At 39.8% G+C, this 27,219-nt stretch overlaps 1 protein-coding gene and 1 long non-coding RNA gene across 6 annotated transcripts in view; one reads left to right on the forward strand and one right to left on the reverse strand.

Annotated features, from left to right (window-relative positions):
• Nucleotides 1-27,219, reverse strand: part of CAGE1 (cancer antigen 1) — a 50,818-nt gene that overhangs the window by 10,346 nt on the left and 13,253 nt on the right. For 4 of the 5 annotated variants that reach the window (XM_067751934.1, XM_067751935.1, XM_067751933.1 and 1 more), the window contains 7 exons: nucleotides 24,436-25,494; nucleotides 22,241-22,390; nucleotides 20,254-20,364; nucleotides 18,249-18,329; nucleotides 17,929-18,036; nucleotides 1,498-1,602; nucleotides 833-918 (listed from right to left, as the gene is read on the reverse strand). In XM_067751934.1, the coding sequence (XP_067608035.1) occupies nucleotides 833-918; nucleotides 1,498-1,602; nucleotides 17,929-18,036; nucleotides 18,249-18,329; nucleotides 20,254-20,364; nucleotides 22,241-22,390; nucleotides 24,436-25,494 (1,700 nt within the window). The remainder of the gene's footprint in view (nucleotides 1-832; nucleotides 919-1,497; nucleotides 1,603-17,928; nucleotides 18,037-18,248; nucleotides 18,330-20,253; nucleotides 20,365-22,240; nucleotides 22,391-24,435; nucleotides 25,495-27,219) is intronic. The other variant, XM_067751932.1, reaches the window with a different exon arrangement.
• LOC137231535 (uncharacterized) lies at nucleotides 4,782-18,423 on the forward strand. The gene is made up of 3 exons (XR_010946649.1): nucleotides 4,782-5,764; nucleotides 9,148-9,359; nucleotides 16,191-18,423. It is a non-coding gene; the product is annotated as an uncharacterized lncRNA (long non-coding RNA).

The raw sequence follows: 27,219 nt of genomic DNA on the forward strand, positions 1-27,219 counted from the left end.
CGGAGCATGGGCTCTAATCCCACGAGCTTCAGTAGTTGCAGCATGCGGGCTCAGTAGTTGTGACTCACGGGCTCTAGAGCGTAGGCTCACTAGTTGTGGCACATGGGCTTAGTTGCTCTGCGGCATGTGGGATCTTCCCGGACCAGTGATCGAACACGTGTCCCCTGCATTGGCAGGCAGATCCTTAACCACTGCGTCACCAGGGCAGTTCCTGAATCTCATTCTAATGAGAAAGTTTATTTGGTACTTGATATGATTCATTTGGGGGTGCATTCAAAAACTTTTGTGAATAAATTCTAAGCACAGCAATGTTACTTTACTTGAATACTATGGAAATATCCTCTAAAATTCTTGGATGTTTCTCTGTAATTTCTTTTTTTTTTTTTTGCGGTACGCGGGCCTCTCACGGTTGTGGCCTCTCCCGTTGCGGAGCACAGGCTCTGGACGCGCAGGCCCAGCGGCCATGGCTCACGGGCCCAGCCGCTCCACGGCATGTGGGATCTTCCCGGACCAGGGCACGAACCTGTATCCCCTGCATCGGCAGGCGGACTCTCAACCACTGCGCCACTAGGGATGCCCTCTGTAATTTCTTAACCTCGCCCCCCTCCCCCCAAGTCAAAGGGAGTTCTGAGAAAGGAAGATGAAATTCTGGTTGTTCAAGTAGTCCAGACATTCGGCACACTAAACATATCATTGAAGAATGAATGGTCTTGACTTACAAAACAGCACATTTTCCTCTTTCTAGGAGTCTGAAAAATGAACTTAGCAAGCCAGAGAGCGAAATATCAGCAAACGTTTACAAAGTTAAAAAAATTAAGTGTTTTCAACTTACTGTGCAATCTGGGAGTTCGGTATCATGAGCCTTCGGTCAGCACATTCGATAACTTCTTCGCATGATGTAACCTTGAAAAACATTAGCTAAAACAATTATTCTGTGATAAATTCTAGGATACTTATTTAATTTTGCTTTTTAAGAATCTGTACAAGTTCAATTATATGACTCCCATGAATGAAAGTTTTACAATAGGCAGAACATCTTCCTTACATTTTGAAATCAGGAATATGAACACAAATAGAATTGTAATGTGCCTGTTCATCATGCAGAAAAAGTGAAGTGTCAACAAACGGACAACTGTAGCAAGTCAGCTATGACCCACACATGTAGCGTATGTACCAACCCAGGGTTACAGCCCACTTGGTTACAGTTAATGCGGTTTTTAAAAGGTAAACTATAACACTATGTTGGCAAGATTTAGAGTGACCCTCAAAATGAAGTAGCAATACTAAGACCTGAAAATGCTGACAGCACAAGGACAGATACACACAATGTGCTTTGCTAGCTTTCAGCTAAAAGGCTAATGGAAGGTCATTATGAAGTGAAAGGAATCAATACAAATGTATTACATCATCCCTCAGATCCTTTTTAGCACCAAAATTATACCGTTTTAATATTTCACCGTTTTAAAAAGACAAATATTTATGTAAGAAAATTTGTACCTTATTTATTAAGTTGCCTAAATGTCTTTGATACTTGTCATTTTCTTCAATGAGTCTGTTGCGGTGGTCTTCTTTTGACTCTAGAAGATTTCCCAATTTTGCAATCTATGGAGAAACACCGGTAAAAATACTAACCTGGAAACTTCCATGGAAACCATGTGTGGATGCTAAGAACAAATCAGAACAGTGAGCTATACTTTATCCCAATATTCTCTTAACCTAATTTGTACCATAGGTGAATCAAGAGATGCTATGAACCAGGTCCTAGTTTGATTGCACTTAGAACTGATGAGCAGAAATTAAAACGATGTTTCAGCTTTTCTACAATTTAATACCATGAAACAGCTTTGCAAATAATTAAACGCCTGTTAGTGAATACAAATACTTACTAGCCCCAAATTTTCATTACCTTCTTTCCAGATATAAACAATGTAGACATATTTGATTCTCTCTGAAGCAAAGCACTGATGTTGGGCTTGATGATGCATTTTCAGGTTTGATAAATATTCTCAAATATCCATAAATGAGAGGTGTTTTTTTTAAGGTTCTGCTCAATGTATGTCACATTCTGACTTATGGTCCAATTTTTATTTGCAAAAAAATTTTTAACAATTTAAAAACTGTATTTCTAAAAGTGACATCTAGGATTAATTATCAGGAAAAGGTATTCACAAGTCCCTGAACAGTTACCTTAATTTTCAAAGCAATCGTAGAAAAGGACAGAAATGTTCCCGTTAAATAACAATGATAATAATGGCCATCAGTCTTCTACTGCTTATTTAAATATTCTTATTTACATATGCTTACGTGTCTGTAGTGAGATACCCTGGAGGAAGCAATGGCAAAACAAATTTGCTGCAGACACAGCAGCTTTCTTGTTCTTTCTCTTTACATAAATATATTAATGGGGACAATATCAAATCAGGGGTCCCAGTCCTCTGACAACACACATTATTTAAGGTAGGGAGTATAGATGTCACCTCAGTTTAACAGACCCAAGGTGAAGAGAATTTATAAAAGATTTTTTAAAGGACGTGTCTAGAAGTAGAAAAGACTAAAATCTCTACTTATCAACTATTAGCATTGGGCTTTTCCCATTCCATTCCTTTGCATCTCCTCACGGCATCCTGGAGGGTGGGGCTCCTCTCTCAGCTTTACATACATACCTCATGACAGCTTACTGAAGCAACGTGGAATTCCTTCTCACTTCTGTTGGTTTTTTGTTTGGTTGTTGTTGTTTCTTTTAATTACAGACTTAATGGCACATCTTGAATTTCTTTACTGGCTTTCAAGATCAAAGTAATAACCCTTTTAAGTCCTCAGATTGATTTTTTTTTTTTTTTTTTTTGCCGTACGCGCGCCTCTCACTGTTGTGGCCTCTCCCGCTGCGGAGCACAGGCTCCGAACGCGCAGGCTCAGCGGCCATGGCTCACGGGCCCAGCCGCTCCGCGGCATGTGGTATCTTCCCGGACCGGGGCACGAACCCGTGTCCCCTGCATCGGCAGGCGGACTCTCAACCACTGCGCCACCAGAGAAGCCCCCTCAGATTGATTTTTAAAAATTTGCTAGCCTCAGATTAAAGAAATAAGGGCAAAGGAGTTCTTAAAGATTGTTTATTTTAGCGATAAAAGAATTGCTCCATAAAAGCCAGTTTGGGGGATTACAGTGAAAAGTAATCCAAAATTTTAAGTTTCTGCTAAAGAGTATAAGGTTTAACCATTTTAAGAGCATAACTGTCATACAATAAACTGCATGTATTTATAAAGTGTACAGTTTGATATGTTTTTATCTATGAATACAACTGTGAAACCATCACCGCAATCAACATAATGAACATATCCACCCGCCCCACCCCCACCCTCCGCCACCACAGTTTCCTCTTGCCTCTAGATACCCCTCCCTCCTGCCTGTCTGTCCTTCCCTCACTCGCATACTCTATGCCGGCCCCAGGCAAACACCCATCTGCTTTCTGTCGTGACTGATTACTCTGTATTTTCTAGAATTTTATGTAACTGGACCAAGGGGTATTTACTCTTATCTGGCTCTTTTCAGTCAGCATAATTATTTTGAGATTCATCTAGCTGCACATGTATCAGTAACTCACGCCTTCTTCTTTCTTTTCTTTTTTCTTTTTTATCATTTTTTATTTTTTTATACAGCAGGTTATTAGTTTTCTATTTTATACATATTAGTGTATACATGTCAATCCCAAACTCCCAGTTCATCCCACCACCACCACCCCGCGCCACTTTCCCCCCTTGCTGTCCCTATGTTTGTTCTCTACATGTGTGTTTCTATTTCTGCCCTGCAAACTGGTTCATCCGTACCATTTTTCTAGGTTCCACATACATGCATTAATATATATTTGTTTTTCTCTTTCTGACTTACTTCACTCTGTATGACAGTCTCTAGATCCATCCATGTCTCTACAAATGACCCAATTTCGTTACTTTTTATGGCTGAGTAATATTCCATTGTATACATGCACCGCATCTTCTTTATCCATTCGTCTGTCAATGGGCATTTAGGTTGCTTCCATGACTTGGCTATTGTAAACAGTGCTGCAATGACCATTGGGGTGCATGTGTCTTTTTGAATTATGGTTTTCTCTGGGTATATGCCCAGTAGTGAGATTGCTGGGTCGTATAGTAGTTCTATTTTTAGTTTTTTAAGGAATCTCCATACTGTTCTCCATAGTGGTTGTATCAATTTACATTCCCACCAACAGTGCAAGAGGGTTCCCTTTTCTCCACACCCTCTCCAGCATTTGTTGTTTGTAGATTTTCTGATGATGCCTATTCTCACTGGCGTGAGGTGATAGCTCATTGTAGTTCTGATTTGCATTTCTCTAATAATTAGTGATGTTGAGCAGCTTTTCATGTGCTTCTTGGCCATCTGTATGTTTTCTTTGGAGAAATGTCTATTCAGGTCTTCTGCCCATTTTCTGATTGGGTTGGTTTTTTTTTTAATATTGAGCTGCATGAGCCATTTATATATTTTGGAGGTTAATCCTTTGTCCATTGATTCATTTGCAAATATTTTCTCCCATTCTGAGGGTTGACTTTTCGTCTTCTTTCTAGTTTCCTTTGCTTTGCAAAAGCTTTTAAGTTTCATTAGGTCCCATTTGTTTATTTTTGTTTTTATTTCCATTACTCTGGGAGGTGGATCAAAAAAGATCTTGCTGTGATTTATGTCAAAGAATGTTCTTCCTATGTTTTCCTCTAAGAGTTTTATAGTGTCCGGTCTTACATTTAGGTCTGTAATCCATTTTGAGTTAAGTTTTGTGTATGGTGTTAGGCAGTGTTCTAATTTCATTCTTTTACATGTAGCTCTCCAGTTTTCCCAGCACCACTTATTGAAGAGACTGTCTTTTCTCCATTGTATATCCTTGCCTCCTTTATTATAGATTAGTTGACCATAGGTGCATGCGTTTATCTCTGGGCTTCTATCTTGTTCCATTGATCTATGATTCTGTTTTTGTGCCAGTACCATATTGTCTTGATTACTGTAGCTTTGTGGTATAGTCTGAAGTCAGGGAGTCTGATTCCTCCAGCTCCGTTTTTTTCCCTCAAGACTGCTTTGGCTATTTGGGGTCTTTTGTGTCTCCATCCACATTCTAAGATTTTTTGTTCTAGTTCTGTAAAAAATGCCACTGGTAATTTGATAGGGATTGCATTGAATCTGTAGATTGCCTTGGGTAGTATAGTCATCTTCACAATATGATTCTTCCAATCCAAGAATATGGTATATTTCTCCATCTGTTTGTGTCATCTTTGATTTCTTTCATCAGTGTCTTATACTTTTCTGAGTACAGGTCTTTTACCTCCTTAGGTAGGTTTATTCCTAGGTATTTTATTCTTTTTGCTGCAATTGTGAATGGGATTCTTTCCTTCATTTCTCCTTCTGATATTTTGTTGTTAGTGTATAGGAATGCAAGAGATTTCTGTATATTAATTTTGTATCCTGCTACTTTACCAAATTCATTGATTAGCTCTAGTAGTTTTCTGGTGGCATCTTTAGGATTCTCTATGTATAGTATCATGTCATCTGCTAACAGTGACAGTTAGCTTCTTCTTTTCTAATTTGTATTCCTTTTATTTCTTTTTCTTCTCTGATTACCATGGCTAGGACTTCCAAAATTATGCTGAATAAGAGTGGTGAGAGTGGGCAACCTTGTCTTGTTCCTGATCTTAGAGGAAATAGTTTCAGTTTTTCACCACTGAGGACAATGTTGGCTGTGGGTTGTCATGGCCTTTATTATGTTGAGGTAAGTTCCCTTTATGCTTACTTTCTGGAGGGTATTAATCATAAATGAGTGTTGAATTTTGTCAAAAGCTTTTTCTGCATCTACTGAGATGATCATATGGTTTTTCTCCTTCAATTTTTTAATACGGTATATCACATTGATTGATTTGCGTATATTGAAGAATCCTTGCATCCCTGGGATAAACCCCACTTGATCATGGTGTATGATCCTTTTAATGTGTTGTTGGATTCGGTTTGCTAGTATTTTGTTGAAGATTTTGCATCTATATTCATCAGTGATATTGGTCTGTAATTTTCTTTTTTTGTAGTACCTTTGTGTGGTTTTGGTATCAGGGGGATGGTGGCCTCATAGAATGAGTTTGGGAGTGTTCCTTCCTCTGCAATTTTTTGGAAGAATTTGAGAAGGATAGGTGTTAGCTCTTCTTTAAATGTTTGATAGAATTCACCTGTGAGGCCATCTGGTCCTGGACTTTTGTTTGTTGGAAGATTTTTAATCACAGTTTCAATTTCATTACTTGTGATTGGTCTGTTCATATTTTCTATTTCTTCCTGGTTCAGTCTTGGAAACTTATACCTTTCTAAGAATTTGTCCATTTCTTCCAGGTTGTCCATTTTATTGGCATAGAGTTGCTTGTAGTAGTCAATGATGCTTTGTACTTTTGTGGTGTCCATTGTAACTTCTCCTTTTTCATTTCTAATTTTATTGGCTTGGGTCCTCTCCCTCTTTTTCTTCATGAGCCTGGCTAAAGTTTTATCAATTTTGTTTATCTTCTCAAAGAACCAGCTTTTAGTTTTATTGATCTTTGCTATTGTTTTGTTTCCTTTTCATTTATTTCTGCTCTCTTTATGATTTCTTTCCTTCTACTAACTTTGGGTTTTGTTTGTTCTTCTTTCTCTAGTTCCTTTCTGTGTAAGGTTAGATTCTTTATTTGAGATTTTTCTTGTTTCTTGAGGTAGGCTTGTATTGCTATAAACTTCCCTCTTAGAACTGCTTTTGCTGCATCCCATAGGTTTTGGATAGTCATGTTTTCATTGTAATTTTTCTCTAGGTATTTTTTGATTTCCTCCTTGATTTCTTCAGTGATCTCTTGGTTATTTAGTAATGTATTGTTTACCCTCCACGTGTTTGTGTTTTTTACATTTTTTTCCCTGTAATTGATTTCAAGTCTCATAGCCTCGTGGTCAGAAAAGATGCTTGATATGATTTCAATTTTCTTAAATTTATCAAGGCTTGATTTATGACCCAAGATGTGATCTATCCTGGAGAATGTTCCATGCACACTTGAGAAGAAAGTGTAATCTGCTGTTTTGGGATGGAATGTCTTATAAATATCAATTAAATCTATCTGGTCTATTGTGTCATTTAAAGCTTGTGTTTCCTTATTAATTTTGTTTGGATGATCTGTCCATTGGTGTGAGTTGTTAAAGTCCCCCACTATTATTTTGTTACTGTCGATTTCCTCTTTTATAGCTGTTAGCAGTTGCCTTATGTATTGAGGTGCTCCTATGTTGGGTGCATATATACTTATAATTGTTATATCTTCTTCTTGGATTGATCCCTTGACCATTATGTAGTGTCCTTCCTTGTCTCTTGTAATATTCTTTATTTTATAGTCTATTTTATCTGATATGAGTATTGCTACTCCAGCTTTCCTTTGATTTCCACTTGCATGGAATATCTTTTTCCATCCCCTCACTTTCAGTCTGTATGTGTCCCTAGGTCTGAAGTTGGTCTCTTGTTGACAGCATGCACATGGGTCTTGTTTTTGTATCCATTCAGCACACCTGTGCCTTTTGGTTGGAGCACTTAGTCCATTCATATTTAAGGTAATTATTGATATGTATGTTCCTATTACCATTTTCTTAATTGTTATGGGTTTGTTTTTTGTAGGTCTTTTTCTTCTCTTGTGTTTCCCACTTAGAGAGGTTCCTTTAGCATTTGTTGTAGAGCTGGTTTGGTGGTGCTGAATTCTCCTAGCTTTTGCTTGTCTGTAAAGCTTTTGATTTCTCTGTCGAATCTGAATGAGATCCTTGACTGGTAGAGTAATCTTGGTTTTAGGTTCTTCCCTTTCATCACTTTAAATATATCGTGCCACTTCCTTCTGGCCTGTAGAGTTTCTGCTGAGAAATCAGCTGTTAACCTTATGGGAGTTCCCTTGTATGTGATTTGTCATTTTTCCCTTGTTGCTTTCAATAATTTTTCTTTGTCTTTAATTTTTGTCAATTTGATTACTATGTGTCTCAGTGTGTTTCTCCTTGGGTTTATCCTGCCTGGGACTCTCTGCACTTCCTGGACTTGGGTGGATATTTCCTTTCCCATCTTAGGGAAGTTTTTGACTATAATCTCTTCAAATATTTTCTTAGGTCCTTTCTATCTCTCCTCTCCTTCTGGGACCCCTATAATGCAAATGTTCTTGTTGTTCATTCTTTTTTCTTTATTCTGTTTCACGGCTGTGAATTCCACCATTTTGTCTTCCAGGTCACTTATCCATTCTTCTGCCTCAGTTATTCTGCTACTGATTCCTGCTAGTGCATTTTTCATTTCAGTTATTGTATTGTTAATCTCTGTTTGTTTGTTCTTTAATTCTTCTAGGTCTTTGTTCTTTAATTCTTCTAGGTCTTTGTTAAACATTTCTTGCCTCTTCTCGACCTTTGCCTCCATTCTTTTTCCGATGTCCTGGATCATCTTCACTATCATTATTCTGAATTCTTTTTCTGGAAGGTTGCCTATCTCCACTTCATTTAGTTGTTTTTCTGGGGGGTTAATCTTGTTCCTTCATCTGGTAGAAAGTTCTCTGCCTTTTCATTTTGTCTATCTTTCTGTGAATGTGGTTTTCGTTCCACAGGCTGCAGAACTGTAGTTCTCCTTACTTCTGCTGTCTGCCCTCTGGTGGATAAGGCTATCTAAGAGGTTTGTGCAAGCTTCCTGATGGGAGGGACTGGTGATGAGTAGAGTTGGGTGTTGCTCTGGTGGGCAGAGCTCAGTAAAACTTTAATCTGCTTGTTTGCTGATGGGTGGGGCTGTGTTCCCTCCCTGTTGGTTGTTTGGCCTGAGGTGACCCAGCACTGGAGACTACCTGGCTCTTTGGCTGGGCTAATGGCGGACTCTGGGAGGGCTCACGCCAAGGAGTACTTCCCAGAATTTCTGCTGCCAGTGTCCTTGTCCCCATAGTGAGCTACAGTCACCCCCCACCTCTGCAGGAGACCCTCCAACACTAGCAGGTAGGTCTGGTTCAGTCTCCCCTGGGTTCACTGCTCCTTCCCCTGGGTCCCGATGCACACACGACTTTGTGTGTGCCCTCCAAGAGTGGACTCTCTGTTTCCCCCAGTCCTGTCGAAGTCCTGCAATCAAATCCCGCTAGCCTTCAATGTCTGATTTTCTAGGAATTCCTCCTCCCGTTGCTGGACCCCCAGGTTGGGAAGCTTGACGTGGGGCTCAGAACCTTCACTCCAGTGGATGGACTTCTGTGGTATATAAGTGTTCTCCAGTTTGTGAGTCACCCACCCAGAAGTTTTAGGATTTTCTTGTGATTGCGCCCCTCGTACCATCTCATTGCAGCTTCTCCTTTGTCTTTGGATGTCGCGTATCTTTTTTGGTGAGTTCCAGTGTCTTCCTGTTGATGACTGTTCGGCAGTTAGTTGTGATTCCGGTGCTCTCGCAAGAGGGAGTGAGGGCACATCCTTCTACTCCGCCATCTTGAACCAATCTCCAACTCACCCCTTTTTCATTACTGAGTAGTATTTCAGTGTATGGATGTACCACAATTTGTTTATCCATTTATCTGTTGATAGACATTTGAGTTGCCTTCAGTTTTTGGCTATTATAAATACAGCAGCTAGGAACATTTGTATAAACATAGGCTTTCATTTCTCTTGGGTAAATAAAACACCTAGGAGTAGAATGATGGTTAAGTACATGTTTAACTTTTTAAGAAACCACCAAAACATTTTCCGAAGTGGCTGTAGCATTTTACATTCCCACCAGCAGTGGATGAGACCTTCAGTTGCTCTGTATTCTCACCAATCCTTGGTATGGCCAGTCTTTTTAACAGACATTCTAACAGGTGTGTAGTGGTATTCACTGTGGTTTTAATTTGCCTCTTAATGATGCTGAGTTTCTTTTCATGGGCTCATTTGCCATCCATGTATCTTCTTAGTGAAGTGTCTGTTAAAACCTTTTTGCCCATTTAAAAAATTTGGTTGTTTGTTTTCAAGGAGTCTTTATATATTCTAGATACAAGTCCTTTATCAGATCTGTGATTTGCAAATATTTTCTCACAGTCCATGACTTGTCTTTTCATTAAGAGCTCCTTATTTTAAAGTTAAAAAAAGTATTTCAAAATAGAAAAGTTTTGGAAGACAGTCTATTAAAATCAAATCACTGGGAAATTCTAAAACATTTTTCTGAAAGCATATCAAAAGGCACTTTTTAATGTAGACATAGAGAATGGACTTGAAGACACGGGGTGGGGGGGGAAGCTGGGGCAAAGTGAGAGTAGCATTGACATATATACACCACCGAATGTAAAATAGCTAGTGGGAAGCAGCCATATAGCACAGGAAGATCAGCTGAGTGCTTTGCGATTGCCTAGAGGGGTGGGATAGGGAGGGTGGGAGGGAGGATATGGGGACATATGTATGCATATGGCTGATTCACTTCGGTGTACAACAGAAACTAACACAGTATTGTGAAGCAATTGTACTCCAATAAAGATCTATTAACAAAAAAAGGCACTTTTTAATAAACAAGGTCTAACAAGACCTCTTCCAACCCTGGGGTGCCTGAGGGATGAGAGCAGGTGTGGCAGCACTCTCTCCCAGCTCCCCGGTCCCCTTTCCTGAGGGGTCTGCCCATGAGTGCCGGGGCCGTAGTGCAGATGCAGACCCACAGAAGTTGGGATGGGCCTTGTCAGTCATCTAGGAGAAGCGGGTTCCAAGGGCAGGGTGGAGTTTGGTGGAGGAAGAGCACCATGCCTGGCCCTGCCCAAAGCAACATGCACTTGACCGTAGTGGAGGAAGTCCTCTTGGAAAGCTGCCCCCCTACACTGTGAGAACAGGAGGCACTGAGAGGCAGCAGAGCAGTGGCTGCTGGTTTGGGAGGAGGTCTGCTGGGTCCAGGTGGGCTGCTCAGATGTGAATTCCTGTAGAGGAGGAGTTCTTAGGTTGGGTCTCCTCTGTGGTCCCCCGTATTATAGATTTGTGGACATAGTTCCATGTTGATAATATATGGACTTGCCCCAATACATTATGGGACACTGAAATCCAAATCACTAAAGAAAATGAGGTCAGCGTATCATGTATTAGTTTCCTGCTGCTGCTATAACAAATGATCACAAACTCAGTGGCTTAAAACAATGCACATTTATTACCTTATAGTTCTGTTGCTTAGAAGTCTGACAGGTGTCTCACTCCGCTAAAGTCAAAGTGTCGGCAGGGCTGGTCCCTTTCTGAGGCTTTAGGGGAGACTTTCCAGCTTCCAAAGGCTGCACACATTTCTTCAGCTTGGGTCCCTCCCTGTCTTCAAAGCCAGCAATGCTACGTCTCTCTGTGACATTGCTGCGAAGATTTCTCCACTTTTAAGGATAGTTGTGATTAGACTGGGCACATCCTGATAGTCTATCTTCACACCTAAAGGTCCTTGATTTCATCGTGCCTACAACGTCCCTTTAGTCATAATTGCTAGCTTCCTTGTTTCATTAAGGGATGCAAAGTCTCTTTTGCATGTTCCCAGAATAGGGCATGGACATCTTGGGAGGCCATCACTGTGCCTATCACACCCCTGAGAGGGGCACTGAGGGCTGCTGTGACCTGAGGTACAACAGCCTGGCCTATACAGTCAGGGTATCTGACTCTACCTAGTTCATGATTCCAGGTTTCCTAAGAGGCTTTTGCTTGTCTTACACTCTGCTAGTGTCAACTCACAGAGAAAGTGTGTCAAGGTAGGTAGGGGGAACCTACTGTATAGCACAGGGAGCTCAGCTTGGTGCTCCGTGATGACCTAGATGGGTGGGATGGGGTGGGGAGGGAAGTCCAAGAGGGAGGGGATACATGTATACATATAGCTGATTCGCTTCACCGTACAGCAGAAACTAACACAACATTGTAAAGCAATTTTACTCTAATTAAAAGAAAAGAAAAGAAAAAGTGTGTCAAGGTAGAAATAATACCAGGACAGCAATGCATCAGTCATCATTATGAACAGTCCTGGAGACTGGGATATCTGAAGGCTGGCTGATTGATTGATTCCCCAATTCTTTACACAAAGGTTTTGAGATTGAATATATGCAATAAAATATAAATTAAAAATAAACAGGGCTTCCCTGGTGGCGCAGTGGTTGAGAGTCCGCCTGCCGATGCAGGGTACACGGGTTCATGCCCCGGTCCGGGAAGATCCCGTATGCCACGGAGTGGCTGGGCCCGTGAGCCATGGCCGCTGGGCCTGCGCGTCCAGAGCCTGTGCTCCGCAACAGGAGAGGCCACAGCAGTGAGAGGCATGCGTACCGCAAAAAAAAAAAAAAAACAAACAAACAAACAAAAACCAATTAAACCAGAATGTACGGAACAGATAAAGAACAACAGACGGATATGAAGCCAGTTAAGCACCGAGCTACAGCACCATGCTTTGGGAACTAAACTTCCTGGTAGCCAAAGTAAACAGGAACCTGGTCAGTTACATAATTTTCATTTTCATGCGATGAAAACACACCTGTTTCTAAGAAAAGCTTTTCCTAGTATGCCTGAAGTCTCAAAGGACGCTCTCATCCAAGTGGCACTAAGGGAAGCAGCAATCTTTTTAGAACAAATGGAAAAAGATGTTTCCTAGGACTGTTGAGGGCATAAAACACCAAAACACAACTCAGTAAAAGCAATTCTGTGAGGGCCAAGATAGCGTGTTCCAAGCAGCAGCTTTCTGGTAACAAACATGATCCAGGTTGTGACTCGGTAAGTATTGAAATGAATATATAAACAACACGCACACAGAAAATGGAATAGAACATGATAGAATATGAAACTGGTGTTACTTCTGTGTGTGGGCATATAGGTATCTGATCAAGATGTAAAATGTGTTTTTACTGTGGGTTACTGCTAGAGGAATGACAGGATGGCACACATAACCCTTCAGAGATACAGGAGTCCTTACACACGCTCCTCCTAAGAGCTGGTCGGCAGATAGATTGAGATTATATCCTCTGAAAAGGGTCTGCAGCGCAAATATTGTTTCTTGCACTGGCTTTAGAATAGGATTTAGGGAAATCAGAACCAGGAAGGTGAGGAATAGGGTCAGAGCATCAGAGGAATGCCCAGGGAGCTTGGGAAAACAAGGAAATAGGTGGTAAGGTTGACATCTTCTCTGGAAACCAAGGAGCTGGGGTTCCACCTGGTGGGACAGCCCTCTCACCTGTATGACCTGAATCCTAGTGAACCCAGACCCTTCCTCAGGAGATTGGTCAGTAACACCAATGTAAAGTACACTCAAGGTAATACTGTGCCCAAATCCAGGAGCTGACAGGTATGGTTCATAGTTCAGAGGGATCATGAGACAAGGGACTACAGTTATTTTCTTTTGGAATACTTAGAAATATTTTCCTAGAGTAGTAATTTTCTGCTTTACATAATTGTTGTTTTCTTACTTTTATGGCTATAGGACATAGCATGAAAATAAAAATAATTATATATATATATATATGAAGCTTCCTTCTGAGTATTTCTTTTTAAGTTAACAAACTTGTAATTTCAAAGGCTACCAAAATAATAAATTAGGTAAATGGGTTTTTTGTTTTTTGCTTTTGGCTGTGCTGGGTCTTCATTGCTGCGTGCGGGCTTTCTCTAGTTGCGGTGAGCAGAGGCTACTCTTTGCTGTGGTGCACAGGCTCTAGGTCCGTGGGCTTCAGTAGTTGTGGCACACGGGCTCAGCAGTTGCAGCTCACAGGCTACAGAGCACAGGCTCAGTAGTTTTGACGCACAGGCTTAGTTGCTCTGCGGCATGTGGGATCTTCCCGGACAAGGGCTTGAACCCGTGTCCTTTGCATTGGCAGGTGGATTCTTAACCACTGCACCACCAGGGAAGCCCAAACTAGGTAAGTGTTTTATGTAATATATATAGTGCTAAAGCGAAGTGGCATATGTTAGGATAGTATTTTAGTTTTTTTTTTTTTTTTTCCGGTACGCGGGCCTCTCACTGTTGTGGCCTCTCCCATTGCGGAGCACAGGCTCCAGATGCGCAGGCTCACTGGCCATGGCTCACGGGCCCAGCTGCTCCGTGGCATGTGGGATCTTCCCAGACCGGGGCACGAACCCACGTCCCCTGCATCGGCAGGCGGATTCTCAACCAATGCGCCACCAGGGAAGCCAGTATTTTAGTTTTTAATCTTCAACTATTCTACAATAATGGTTAAAGGATATCTTCTATAATACTGGTTAGAGAATAGCTTTTTTAAAAAAATATATTTATTTGGCTGCGTTGGGTCTTCGTTGCTGCGCGCAGGCTTTCTCTAGTTGCAGTGCATGGGCTTTCTCTAGTTGTGGTGAGCAGGGGCTTCTCGTTGTGGTGGTTTCCCTTGTTGCAGTGGCTTCTCTTGCTGCAGAGCACAGGCTCTAGGTGCATGGGCTCAGTAGCTGTGGCACATGGGCTTAATTGCTCCACAGCACATGGGATCTTCCCAGACCACGGCTCGAACCCGTGTCCCCTGCATTGGCATGCAGATTCTTAACCACTGCACCACCAGGGAAGTCCAAATTAGGTAAATGTTTTATGTAATATATCGAGTGTTATAGTGAAGTGGTATATTTTAGGATAGTATTTTAGTTTTTAATCTTCAACTATCCTACAATAATGGTTAAAGGATATCTTCTATAATACTGGTTAAAGAATATCTTATTTTTTACGTGTATATGTATAACTGAATCACTTTGCTGTTCACCTGAAACTAACACATTGTTAATCAACTATAGTCCAATATAAAATAAAAATTAAAAAAGAATATCTTATTTTTATAAAAAGGTTCCTATTTTACAGAAGATGGGATCTAGGAGGAACTTGAGGGGTCAATCTTATTAGCCCCCCTTGAACCTGGAATGTCAGTAGTGTTAACTGGACTCTTGCCTCTTCCCTCTGACCAAATACCTGCCTTTGGTGTACCTTACCAAGGCCTTATAGGACCAGGAGACGGTTTGCACTTGAAAGTTAAACATCCAGCTGGCTAGAGCCAGCAGGAAGGCAAAGCTGGGGTCCTGTCTCAGGATGGAGGAGGTCAGGAGGTTCCTGGAACAGCCAACAAGATCAGAATTGTGAAGAAGAACCAAAGGCAAGGGGTCAGAAGGACCACAGGAGCAGTACCTGAGAAAGCATGAGAGGAGGTGCAAGCCACCAAATTTAACTCTGGCAGACCCAGTCTTCCTGGCCTAGAGTTCCTTGGAGAATGAGGAGTGAGCCTTCTAGAGCACACTTCAGCATTTCAAAACCAAAGAACAAAACTAAAGCCCTTTTTACTTTGGAAAATTCCAGAACACATACAAAAGTAGAGAGTAGTATAACGAACCTCCATGTAACTTCAACAATTATCGACATTTTTCCAGTATTTTTTCATCTGTCTCCAACTTCCCACCCCCCACTCTCACTCTGCGACCTTTTAAATTTCTTGGAGTATTTTAAAGCAAAGCTAGCCATCATGTCAGTTCACTCATAAACACTTCTCAGTATGTATCACTAACAGACAAGGGCTTTTAAAAACACAATGGTACCACTATCACATCTATTAAAATGTGTCCCCTGCATTAGCGGTTTTCTGCTGCTACCTCACGAATACCTTTGTGAAGTGGATGTGTTCAAGCCAGGATCTACACACGATGCGTCTGCTTGATTTGTCTCAAGTCTCTAACCTCTGAGTCTAGAACAGCTCTTCCGCTCTTCTCCCTCCCCTTCCTTGTGCCAATTGTTATGGGTTAGAATTTCTCACGTTCTGGATTTTTATCATGGTCAACTTAATACGGTTCTTTATCCTGTCAGCTGGTCGTGTGGTCTAGAAGCTTGCTTTAAAAACAGGCGGTTCAGGTGAGAACACCTCACGCACAGTGCCCCGTTCCCTCCTGCATCCCGTCAGGGGCATGTCTCACCTTTCGTGCGGTTGAGGCAGACGAGGGGGTTCTGGTGTTGGTCATTAACGGGTTCCTATGAGCCTTGAACTTACGGGTTTTGGCAGCCATTGTAATTGCCTGGATTCCTTATTTTATTCAGGGATGCAAAATGTAATTTTCTGCAGGTGTGTCTTCTCTTGCTTTTAATAGCTTACATTCTTCCATGAAGACCTCTCCCTCATCAATTATTTGGTTTCTCTGAGATACGGTTTGTACAAGAAAGTCTGCAGCACATGTTAAAAGCGACACAGTGTGTCTGAGCGCTTCCGTTTGTGTCCTTTTCCTCACTCCAGCTTCCCACCCGGGGAAGATCAAGGTCCACTCCCATCCTTTTTATGCCTGAAGCACTGAAACTGGTGATGGAGCCAGAGCTCACTGCATGCCCTCCTCTCATCCGCCCACTAACAGTCCGGTCACCGTCCTCTGTGCTTCTCCCACCAGGACGCCATCGGTTCCTCCTCTGATCTCCTCTGTCGGATGCTTGTCACTGTATATCTCTTTTTAAAAAATGTTCCCTTTAGTCCTCGTAAATAATTACCTATGTATTGCATCTACTTTTCTAGATTCCTTGGAAGCAGGACTCATGTTTTTTTTTAATAAATTTATTTTATTTATTTTTGGCTGCATTGGGTCTTCTTTGCTGTGCGTGGGCTTTCTCTACTTGTTGTGAGCAGGGGCTACTCTTCATTGAGGTGGCTTCTCTTGCTGCGGAGCACGGGCTCTAGGCGCGTGGGCTTCAGTAGTTGTGGCTCACGGGCTCTAGCGCGCAGGCTCAGCAGTTGTGACTCACGGGCTCTAGAACGCAGGCTCAGCAGCTGTGGCACAAGGGCTTAGTTGCTCCGTGGCACATGGGATCTTCCCGGACCAGGGTTGGAACCCGTGTCCCCTGCATTGGCAGGCGGATTCCCAACCACTGCGCCACCAGGGAAGCCCAGGGCTCATGTTTGATTTATCTTTCTATCTTCATAGTGACTAGCCCTGCTTAACCTTTCTGTGGGAAGTCAACAATTACGTATTTAATGAAAAAAATGAACAAATTAGAAAAGAAGAAACCTTTAAGCCCTCACCACGTTGGACTTTTTTTTCTCTCTTAAAGATGAATGGGTATGTAATGAATTTAGTACAGAATGCCGATTTTAATTAATTTATCATTAATTATTAATTAATTTTAATTATTTATTTATTTAGTTTGCCAGACTGCTCGGCTCGCAGGATCTTCGTTCCCCGACCAGGGACTGAACCCGAGTCCTCGGCAGTGAAAGCACTGAGTGCCAACCACTGGTCTGCCAGGGAATTCCCTGATTTTTAATAATTCAGAAATATGATAATAGACTTCTCCATTAAAAAATAAATTATGTTAACCACTTTTTAATTAAGGTGGGATCCAAATGGGCTGTAACTCTCTAGATACGAAGATATTTTTATGTTCTTCCCATGTATTTTTCCTGTTTTATCTGCCTTTATCTTAAATTTTCCAGCTTTATTGAGATATAGTTGATATAACACTGTGTAAGTTTAAGGTATACAACGTGTTGATTTGATACACTTATATATTGCAAAATGATTACCACTATAGCTTAGCTAACACCTCCATCCCCTCACATAATTACCATTTTCCTTGTGATGCCTTTATCTTTAGATGCCATCTAAAGTATGAGTGCCATTTTCCAAAGCACATCCCTTAATCATGATTGCTGTAGACACCTGCTGCTGTAAGACTAGTGGTAGCATATGCAACAATATAAATGTGCCCCATCCACTATGAAAAACTGCACATATTTGAAAATTTCTGCATTTTGAAAGAAAAAAAATCTGATTAAACAGAAATCAGGTGGGACAATATTTAAAATTTCAAAACCTGAAAATGCAAACTTCAATTGTATATTTTTGTGGGTGAATAATGCTGCTACTATGCCAGTGTGTGACCATTTCAATGAGCAAAATTTTTGAAGGTTGATAATTTCCTGAACTTGTTAATAAAATGGTGTTGTATATAAAAATGCTAGCAAAGCAACAAAAGGTGTTTCTTACCAAGAAATCAAGCTCTTCATTTAGGTTGTGGTACTGATCCAGTTTGGCTCCCAGTAAGACAGGTACCTCTCCGACATTCTTGGCTTCATTTGAATCCAAGTCTGTAACCTGAGATGAAACATATTTGTACTCACTTCCAGTATGTTCACACTCCTTGGAACATTTGACAATGAATATGTTATTAGTTTAACCATCAGAGAGATCTCCAGTGGTTTCAATAACAGATGTGTAGAACTTGGAGTCAGAATGACTTCAATGTTAAGTATCTAAAATTGTATTTTTGTATGTTAAAGACAGTACATAGTGAATGTTTAACTCACCTCTGTAACCTGATCTTGAAATGATTTTTCATTAGCAATTAACTCTCTGAAAGCTGTGATTCTGTCTTTATGTTTCAGTAGCTAAGGAAAAAAGCATTTTCTATTTCAGAGGAGAGGAAATAAAACTACATTCCGTAACATTTATAATAAAGTCACCAAACCATGCACAGTCCAATCCCTGGTCTCCAAAGGTGTCTTGTTTTTAAAGCTCTTGTGTAGCAGAGAGTTCACACAGCAGGCCTGAGACTGCTGTCCTTAGAAAGGCCTGCTCGCCAGACTGCCCTCTGACTGGCATCTAGGAACTTGGATTGTGGGAGGGTTTCCATCATTTCCTGATATGAAGGCTCACTGTGCCTAACCTATTTGTACAAAGAACATTTATGCTGAACACCCCTGTCCTTCGGGAGGGTCTGGAATTTTGGTACGTGGCAGGCAGAGGGCACCTACCCAACCAGCCTCCAATCAAAACCCTGGACACTCAGTCTCCAATAAGCATCCCCGGGAACAGTTCACGCATGCTGCACAGGTCACTGCTGGCGAAAGGGAAGTGCACCCTGTGTGACTCACTGGGAAAGGACTCTTGGAAGCTTGGATCTGGTTTCCTCTGGACTTCGCCCTACGTGCTTTTTCCCTTTACTGATTTTGCTCTGTATCCTCTCACGGTAATAACACATCATAGCTGTGAGAACAACTATGTGCTGAGTCCTGTGAGTCCAGTAAACCATTAAACCTGAGTGTGGGCTTGGGATCTCCAGAGAGCTTATCCTAATATTCAATTGTTTTTACAGCCAGGCTATTAAAATTCTTCTTTAAAGAAAAAAAGTTAGCCAACTTTTTCTAGATGCAATTTATAGTCATTTCTTCTTTGTTCATTTGTTTGTTCCATGTAATAACAATAAATCGTAACATTCAATATTCTAACTCCTCCAAATATTAGTGAAGGCTGCACAGAATATATATTTTTTTTTACTATGAACACTTTCCAAAAAAGAGGAAAAACTTTAATGGACGCCCATGTAACTATTATCCAGTTTCAACTACTAACAGTTAACGGTCAGCCTTGTATCGTTAATACCCCAGCCACTTCCTCCTCCCTGCAACTCCCTTCACTGAATCAAATTACACGCATCATATTATTTCATCTGCCAGTATTACAGGAATGACACAGAAATTTACCAAGAGAACATAAATATCTGAAATGGTATTTTTGTAACATCCTGCTCGAATCCTCAACTGGGCTTATTTCTGAAGACTAGTTTAAGAAGTGGAGGCCAGTAATTTCTTTGCATGTCTGTTTATTCCTTAGTCCTTTTCTCTAGAGGTTAGCTAAGAGACAGAGATTCCGCAGAATACCTGCAACAAATTTTCTAGCCACCTCAGTTCAGAGAAGTCATTTCCTGATAATGCAGCACTGAAATTGAATCCCAGATTTAAGTACATTTTTATTCCTTCAGCCAGATAAATTAGTCACTTCTGTATTCCTTTCAGATTAAAAGCACACACCTTCACGTCCTGTTACCACTTTCTCTGTATAACTGACTCTCTTCATTCTCTCTCTCCATCTCTGCACCACTACATCAAGAAAAGAATGATTGAAGAAATTCCAAGAGCCTCTTCCCTTACCTTTGTCCCACTTGAGAAATAAAATTTGTTTTCAATGTATTCAATATTCCAAGTGATAAAGTTTGTAATCACTATAGAAATGTCAAAATACTCTCTTCTTCAGGAATCAGTAGTACCATACAAAAGTGAAAAAATAATCATACCAGTTTTTTGGTAGATGAATGAGATTTTCTAATACATACTTATGTTATAAAACAAGTCAAATGTTGAACAGTGTATCTCCTTAGTGAGGGCCAAAGTAAAGCTAATCTTGTCCCCAAAAATAATTCTTTAAAAAAAATCCAAAATTTTAGGAGCCTCTTTATACTTTTACATGACCTTTTTCTTGTCTTTTTTTCACTAAAAATGATACAATTTTTAGAATGAAGAATACATACAGTACCTCTTTAACTAATTTTTTCTTTTTAAGATGAAAACTCTTCAATTTTTGTAGCATGATATCATTAACTTTCTCACTCTCTTTGAAATGTCTGGCATCGGGATTGGTGATGTCCTAAGGGTAACATTTTGAGAAGCTATATTAAAAAGTTATCAGTAAAGCTAAAAGGAGGAAGGAAAGAACACAAATGAAATAAATCTCCCTTCCAAAATAAGTGGCTAAACAAAAGGAGATAAAATCATATTGAACTCAATTCTTCAATTACTCATCATAAGCCATCTAATAAAGAGTTAATGTAGAAAGAATTCATATAGATTCACACTTGTATGTAAATTGTTATTGGGACAAATTAGTATAATCACTGGGAAGTTAGTAACTACACATGCTTATATACTTATACATACATCTGCTCTTAGCCTAGTCAGTTTACAAATCCAAATTTTAGACAAATTGTTATACCTGACACCAGAACAATCAGACATCCTCAACAATACTGAAACTCTAGATATTTCAGTGGCACCCACATTCCACAAGAATGAAGATACTTGTACCAATATAACCTAAGGGTCAAAAGTGCATGCATTACAGTCAGACTACTTGGGTTTGTATCTGAGCTGTCTGTCACTTAACCATCTGAGTTCTGTCACTTAACCACTCGACTTTGGACAAGAAACTCAATAATTCAGAGCCTTGGTTTGTTTTTCCGTGTTAGAAAAAGAAAAGTCTGATAATGTAAAAAATGGTGTAAGACTTGAATGAGATAACCCATGAAAAGCAGACTCAACTTAAATGCCTCCAAGGACAGGTTGGGAAGTCAGCAAATAGTTTTTGAGTGCCTGGTAAGGGCTTACCCTGCATTAGGCAGAGGGCATCTGACATATCGAGTCTCTGATCTTGAAGGCTTAAGCAAACAGATATTTGTTTGGCCTGGGATGAGATCTACTAAGAAGAGGGCTGATGACTCACTCCCTGACTGAGAGGTCTTGTAGAGAAGCAGCAGCCAGCAAATAAGCCTGAGAAAGAACAGCAGCCTCCAGTGAGACGAGAAAAGCCAAGCAAATATGATAAGAAAGCAGATGTCTGAAGGGGCAAGGTGGGGTGGAAAAGGTTACAGAAAAGAGTTTGTGCCATATTCAAATTCAAATATTAAAAGACAAAACTTCAGGTGGATGCAGTCTATGGGCCACCACTTTGTGATCACTGCTAAAAATGCTTAGCTTGGTTTCCAGCATTCAATAAATGCTAGTGTGCAGCAAATTTTAGCTAAAAGAAAGTAGGAATAAAGGTTGTGTTGGATCAGGAACATCACAAACTCATGTCCCCAAATTTGGCTCAGAGGAGTGCACTGAAGCTCAAAGAAATATACAATGATCAGAGGGAAGAGGAAGAAAGACAGCTCAATAACTGAGAAGCTATCAAGCATCATATATGCCCTTAAAAGGTTCTCTCATTCAAATGTAGTGTTTGCAACCTCCCAGCCCAGCAGCAAATATCATTTCAGCTAAGGATGAAAAACGAAAATTTACTTGGCCAGGTCACACAGCAGTGAGGTGGTGAAGCCATGCCTTGAATTCACCAGACACTAACTTCATTTTTCATTCTACTAATTAACGTACACAGCTCTGCACTGCCCGACCCCTGCCCCAAAGCTGTATTTTTAGATCGGGTAAACAGCTCATTTGTGTGAACAATCTCTCATCACAGGCTGCCCTGAAGCACAAGACTATTACTCTGAGGAAGTTTTCCTGAAATGTGGAAAGCACTGAGGGAAGGGTTTTGCCTCAAGTTTTTATTTTTTTAATCTTATCATATTATCTTACTATAGATTTGTGGGAATTAGGTGTTGAAGAAAGAAGCAGTGGGAAGAAGGAAGGGCTGATTGGTTGGTTTAAAGATCTGTATTTGTACTTCCATTTTTTTTCTTTCACAACTTAATTGTCCAACCTTGATATTTCTTCTCCCAGTAAAAAATATGATTTTTTATAATTACCTGGCACATGAGAAGTCGTACCATCAGAGCCAGAAGACTGCGAATTTTGGAAGTCAGCTGTGAAGTTCTCTTCACGTCTGGGGGATTCGGGCTCTCTCCTTCACAAGGTGAGTGATTCAGGAACAAATTAGAATGTATCATCTTTGCATCCTACATGTACACAATTCAGATTTGTCACAATAAAGACAAAGAATCTGGATTACTTTTTAGGTAAAATGCTGAATAAAATACCACTCTTAAAAACTCAGAGCAGTGGTTCTCAAACTTTTTGATTCTCAGGATGCCTTCATACTCTTAAAAATTAATGAGGATCCCCAAAACTTTTTGTTTACTAGGTTATAACTATCAATACTTATTGTATTAGAAATTACAATATTTATCAGTTATATCAATATTTATTGTATTGAAATTACAACTGAGAACATTCAAAAATATTTGTTTACTAATTCAAATAACAATAAATCTATTATGTGTCAATGTAAGTAACAATTTAATACAAAGTTGGCACATTTTCCAAAATGAAAAATTAGTGAAAAGAGTGGCAGTGTTTACACTTTTTGCAAATATTTTTAATGCTAGCTTAATAGATGATAGCTGGATTCTCATATGTGCTTCCCACATTCCATCAGCCCTGAAAAGCAATTACACCACCACATGTCACATAGCTTCTGGAAAACTCCACTGTACACTTGTGAAAGAATGAGAGTGAAAAAGGCATTAATGTCTTCATACTTATTACCATGAAAATGCTTTTGACCTCAAAGATACTCCCAGAACACACTTTGGGAAAATGGACCTAAAGGTAATGAAAAGCAAAACTAAAAGCAGAGTAAAGAAATTGATTAGTCAAGATAGAACAAGGAACTTCATTGCTTTTTAAAGAAGAAAGCTCAAGAAAAAAATTGTATACTGGATAAACTTCTGCACAGTTACAGTAATTTACTCAGCATTTACTAATTCAAAACTTGCCATGATTTGACTAACAGCTAAACTAAAGGTCATCTTTGTTTAGGTTAGTGGTTCTCAAAGTGTGATCCCTGGACCAGAAGCATCAGTGAGATCCAGAATCTTCTTAGAAATGCACATTCTCAGGCCCCACTGCACACCTACTGAATCAGAAAATCTGGGTGGACCCCAGCAATCTGCATTTTCACAGCTGATGCTGATGAATGCTAAAGTTTGAGAACCACACTGGCTTAGATAGTCCTTCCTTCTTTCTGGAGAAAAGATCACAGAGAGAATTTTTTAGTAAGAGAACAATATTTTTCTGAGTCATTAAAAATAATAGAATTATTTACTTGCAAGCAATACTTATACTGATTACAGATTCATGAAAGAGAGTCCCCTAAGGACATCTTCAAGCAACAGCTCAGCTCAGCCTAAGTTATTACGACAAATATAAAAATAAACATACATTTTTGTAGTTTAGATTAGCCTTCTTTCTAAGTAGTCAGAGTTAATAAGATTGCATACTATAAATACTTTACGGCAGGCCTACAAAACTGAAATAGAACAGATATGCTCCGGCTTGTGAAGATTATCACTACCAGGCCATGCTTCTAGGCTGTCTGCCAAAAAAGCCATTTGAACTGCAAATACAAAATTACAGCCTTTCCAAACACATTGATATGAGGCTCTCATGTCGTTTTTAATGAATGTTAAGTAGATATATCATGATGATCATTTTGCTATACAAATATCAAATCTTTATGTTGTATACCTGAAACTAATATAATGTTATATGTCAACTACATCTCAATAAAAATGTTTATAACGTTACAAAATTACTATGTGATACAATACAGGTTTGTTTTACCTTGTAAACCAAATATTCAATTGAATTATTTAGTTTGTTGAATAGGTAGATGTGGTATGAAAAGACTGCGACCCCCACTTAGAAAATTCTTTTCTCAAAGGATGCTCCGGATGATTGGTCATAGGAACCCACAAAATTCCCACATTAATTTTCACCACTACCAAAATAATCACAAGAAGCCAGGAATGGCTGTTGTTTAATGTGAGTACCCAAGAACCAAAGAAACTTCTCCAAACCTGTGGTGCATTTTCCTTTCTCTCTTTTTTGTTAATGACTCTCTACCAACAAATTTGTATATGGGCCATGCCCAAATATGCATCAGAAGACTACTAGAAACTCCTGAAATTCTGCATTAGAGATTCTGAATTTGTGATAATACCTTTGCCATATCTGACTCTGTTCCTTCCTCTAAGTTCTCCTTGAGTTGAGCTGTCTCACATTGAGGAACATAATTTTGCTCCTCACTCCTTGCAACCTGCTGCTGAAGTTTTGAGTTTTCATTTTTTACTTTGTTGATCTGCTGCTGGAGTTCTGTATTCTTAGCCTTTTCATTGTCGGATATGAACTGCAAATTTTGAACTTGAGCGACCAATTTCTCAAGTCTAGATTTCAGTTTCTGTCTTTCATCCAGGTTTTCCTTTTCACGTTTCTGAAATTCCTCCTGTAAAGACAGGAACTCTTGTTCTCGGGTCTCTTTTTCCTTTTTCAACAAGTCCAGAGCAGAAGTGGTGGCCTTTTCCAGGTCTCCTTTGAGTTGCTGCAGCCTCTCTACCTCTTCTTCTTTCTTGCTTAAGGCTCTGTCCATCTCCATGCACTGATTTGCAGCTTTATTTTTTTGTTGCATTTCAGTCATGTACCTTTCCTGTAGACTAACATAATTGCCCTTGATCTTCTTAAACTCTAGCTGTAAGGTTTCCTTTTCATTCCTGGATTCCTGAAGATGTTTTTGGGTGTTAACTAAAATCTCATGCAAATTCTGCAATGTCTTCTGTGTATCATTCTTCTCTAGCATTACTCTGTATTTGTCTTCAATTAATTCTTCAACATTCTCCTTTAGCTTATTGATGATGTCCACGAACACGTGCTCTTTAGTTGTCTTCTTCTGCAGTTCTTCAACCTTCTTCTCTAAATACATGTTACGACGCTGTAGGTCTTGGATCAGAGTTTGCTGCTCTTTGTTAGTATGCTTTAATTTTCGTAGGACTTCGTTTAAAGCCATGTCCTCTTCCAGAGGCTGTGAGCTTTCCAAGCTCTGCTCTCTGTCGGGTGTCATGCAGTCCTCCCAAGATGCTCCACCACTCCAAGAAATGCCTGTCGGAGACCAAGTTGAGACAATCTCTGGACTCTCCCTCCCCTCCACTGCGACTTCCTTTTGGTGCCTGACTGACATCTCAGGAATATCCGTAGAATTCTGTATTCCTTTTGAAGAATGTGCAATCTGTAAATTATAGTAAATAAAATAAGTATGAAAGAGTAGAAAGGTCATGAGCTTTGAGGTCTGGCCTTGAATCCAAGATCCCTAGTTTGGTATTCTCTGTTCTAAAATAACAATGACAACATCTACTTCCAATACTGATGTCTAATTAAAAAAATACTTAAGTATTGATTGCTGAATGTATGTACAGCACCTAATAGCACAGCAGAGCACAAACAGTAGGTATATGATAGAGATATATATTACACTTACTTTTACAGAGGAAAAATTAAACTTGGGTACTCTCACCATTTTCTATGACACAAACTTTTCTGAATACATATAACTTTCTTTGACTTCAACTGAATTAAAACAGATTTGTCCATCACCTTAGTCTGCAAAGTCTTTTTTAAAAGTTTATTTTCTATTGAGGTAACACTGGTTTATAACATTATGTACGTTTCATGTGTACAACATTATATTTCTACTTCTGTATACCCTACAGCATACTCACCACCAAATATTTAGTTTCCATTCATCACCATACAGTTCATCCCCTTTACCCATTTCACTTATTCTGTTCATTTATTTTGAGTTTTTTCCATGTATGAGTGAAATCATATATTTGTCTTTCCCCATCTGACTTACTTCACTTAGCATAACACCCTCAAGATCCACCCATCCATGTTGCTGCACATGGCAAGATTTCATCTTGTTTATATGACAGTAATATTCTATTGTAAACATGTAAAACATTCTCTTTATCCATTCATCCATTCACAGGCACTTAGGTTGCTTCCATATCTTGGTTATTGTAAATAATGCTGTGATGAACATAGGGGTGCATATCTCTTTTCAAATTAGTGTTTTCGTATTCTTTGGGTAAATACCCAGAAGTGGACTAGCTGGACCGTATGGTAGTTTTATTCTTTATTTTTGAGGAATCTTCATACTGTTTTCCATAGTGGCTGCACCAATTTACATTCCCACCAACAGTATAGGAGGGTTCCCTTTTCTCCACATCCTCTCCAGCATTTGTTTTTTGAATTTTATTTATTTTTTTGTACAGCAGGTTCTTATTAGTCATCCATTTTATGCACATCAGTGTATACATGTCAATCCCAATCACCCAGTTCATCCCACCACCCCACCCCCACCACTTTCCCCCTTGGTGTCCATATGTTTGCTCTCTACATCTGTGTCTCAATTTCTGCCCTGCAAACCAGTTCACCTGTACCATTTTTCTAGGTTCCACATATGTGCGTTAATATACGATATTTGTTTTTCTCTTTCTGACTAACTTCACTCTGTATGACAGTCTCTAGATCCATCCACATCTCTACAAATGACCCAGTTTCGTTCCTTTTTATGGCTGAGTAATATTCCATTGTATCTATGTACCATATCTTCTTTATCCATTCGTCTGTCGATGGGCATTTAGGTTGCTTCCATGACCTTGCTATTGTAAATAGTGCTGCAATGACCATTGGGGTGCATGTGTCTTTTTGAATTATGGTTTTCTCTGGGTATATGCCCAGTGGTGGGATTGCTGGGCCATATCTCTCCAGCATTTATTATTTGTAGACTTTTTGATGATGGCCATTCTGACTGGTGTGAGGTGATAACCTTGTTGTGGTTTTGATTTGCATTTCTCTAACAATTAACAATGTTGAGCATCTTTTCATGTGCCTGTTGGCCACCTGCACATCTTCTTTGGAAAAATGTCTATTCAGCTTCTCTGCCCATTTT

The sequence above is a fragment of the Pseudorca crassidens genome, chromosome 10, assembly GCF_039906515.1.
Source record: "Pseudorca crassidens isolate mPseCra1 chromosome 10, mPseCra1.hap1, whole genome shotgun sequence".
NCBI lineage: Eukaryota > Metazoa > Chordata > Mammalia > Artiodactyla > Delphinidae > Pseudorca > Pseudorca crassidens.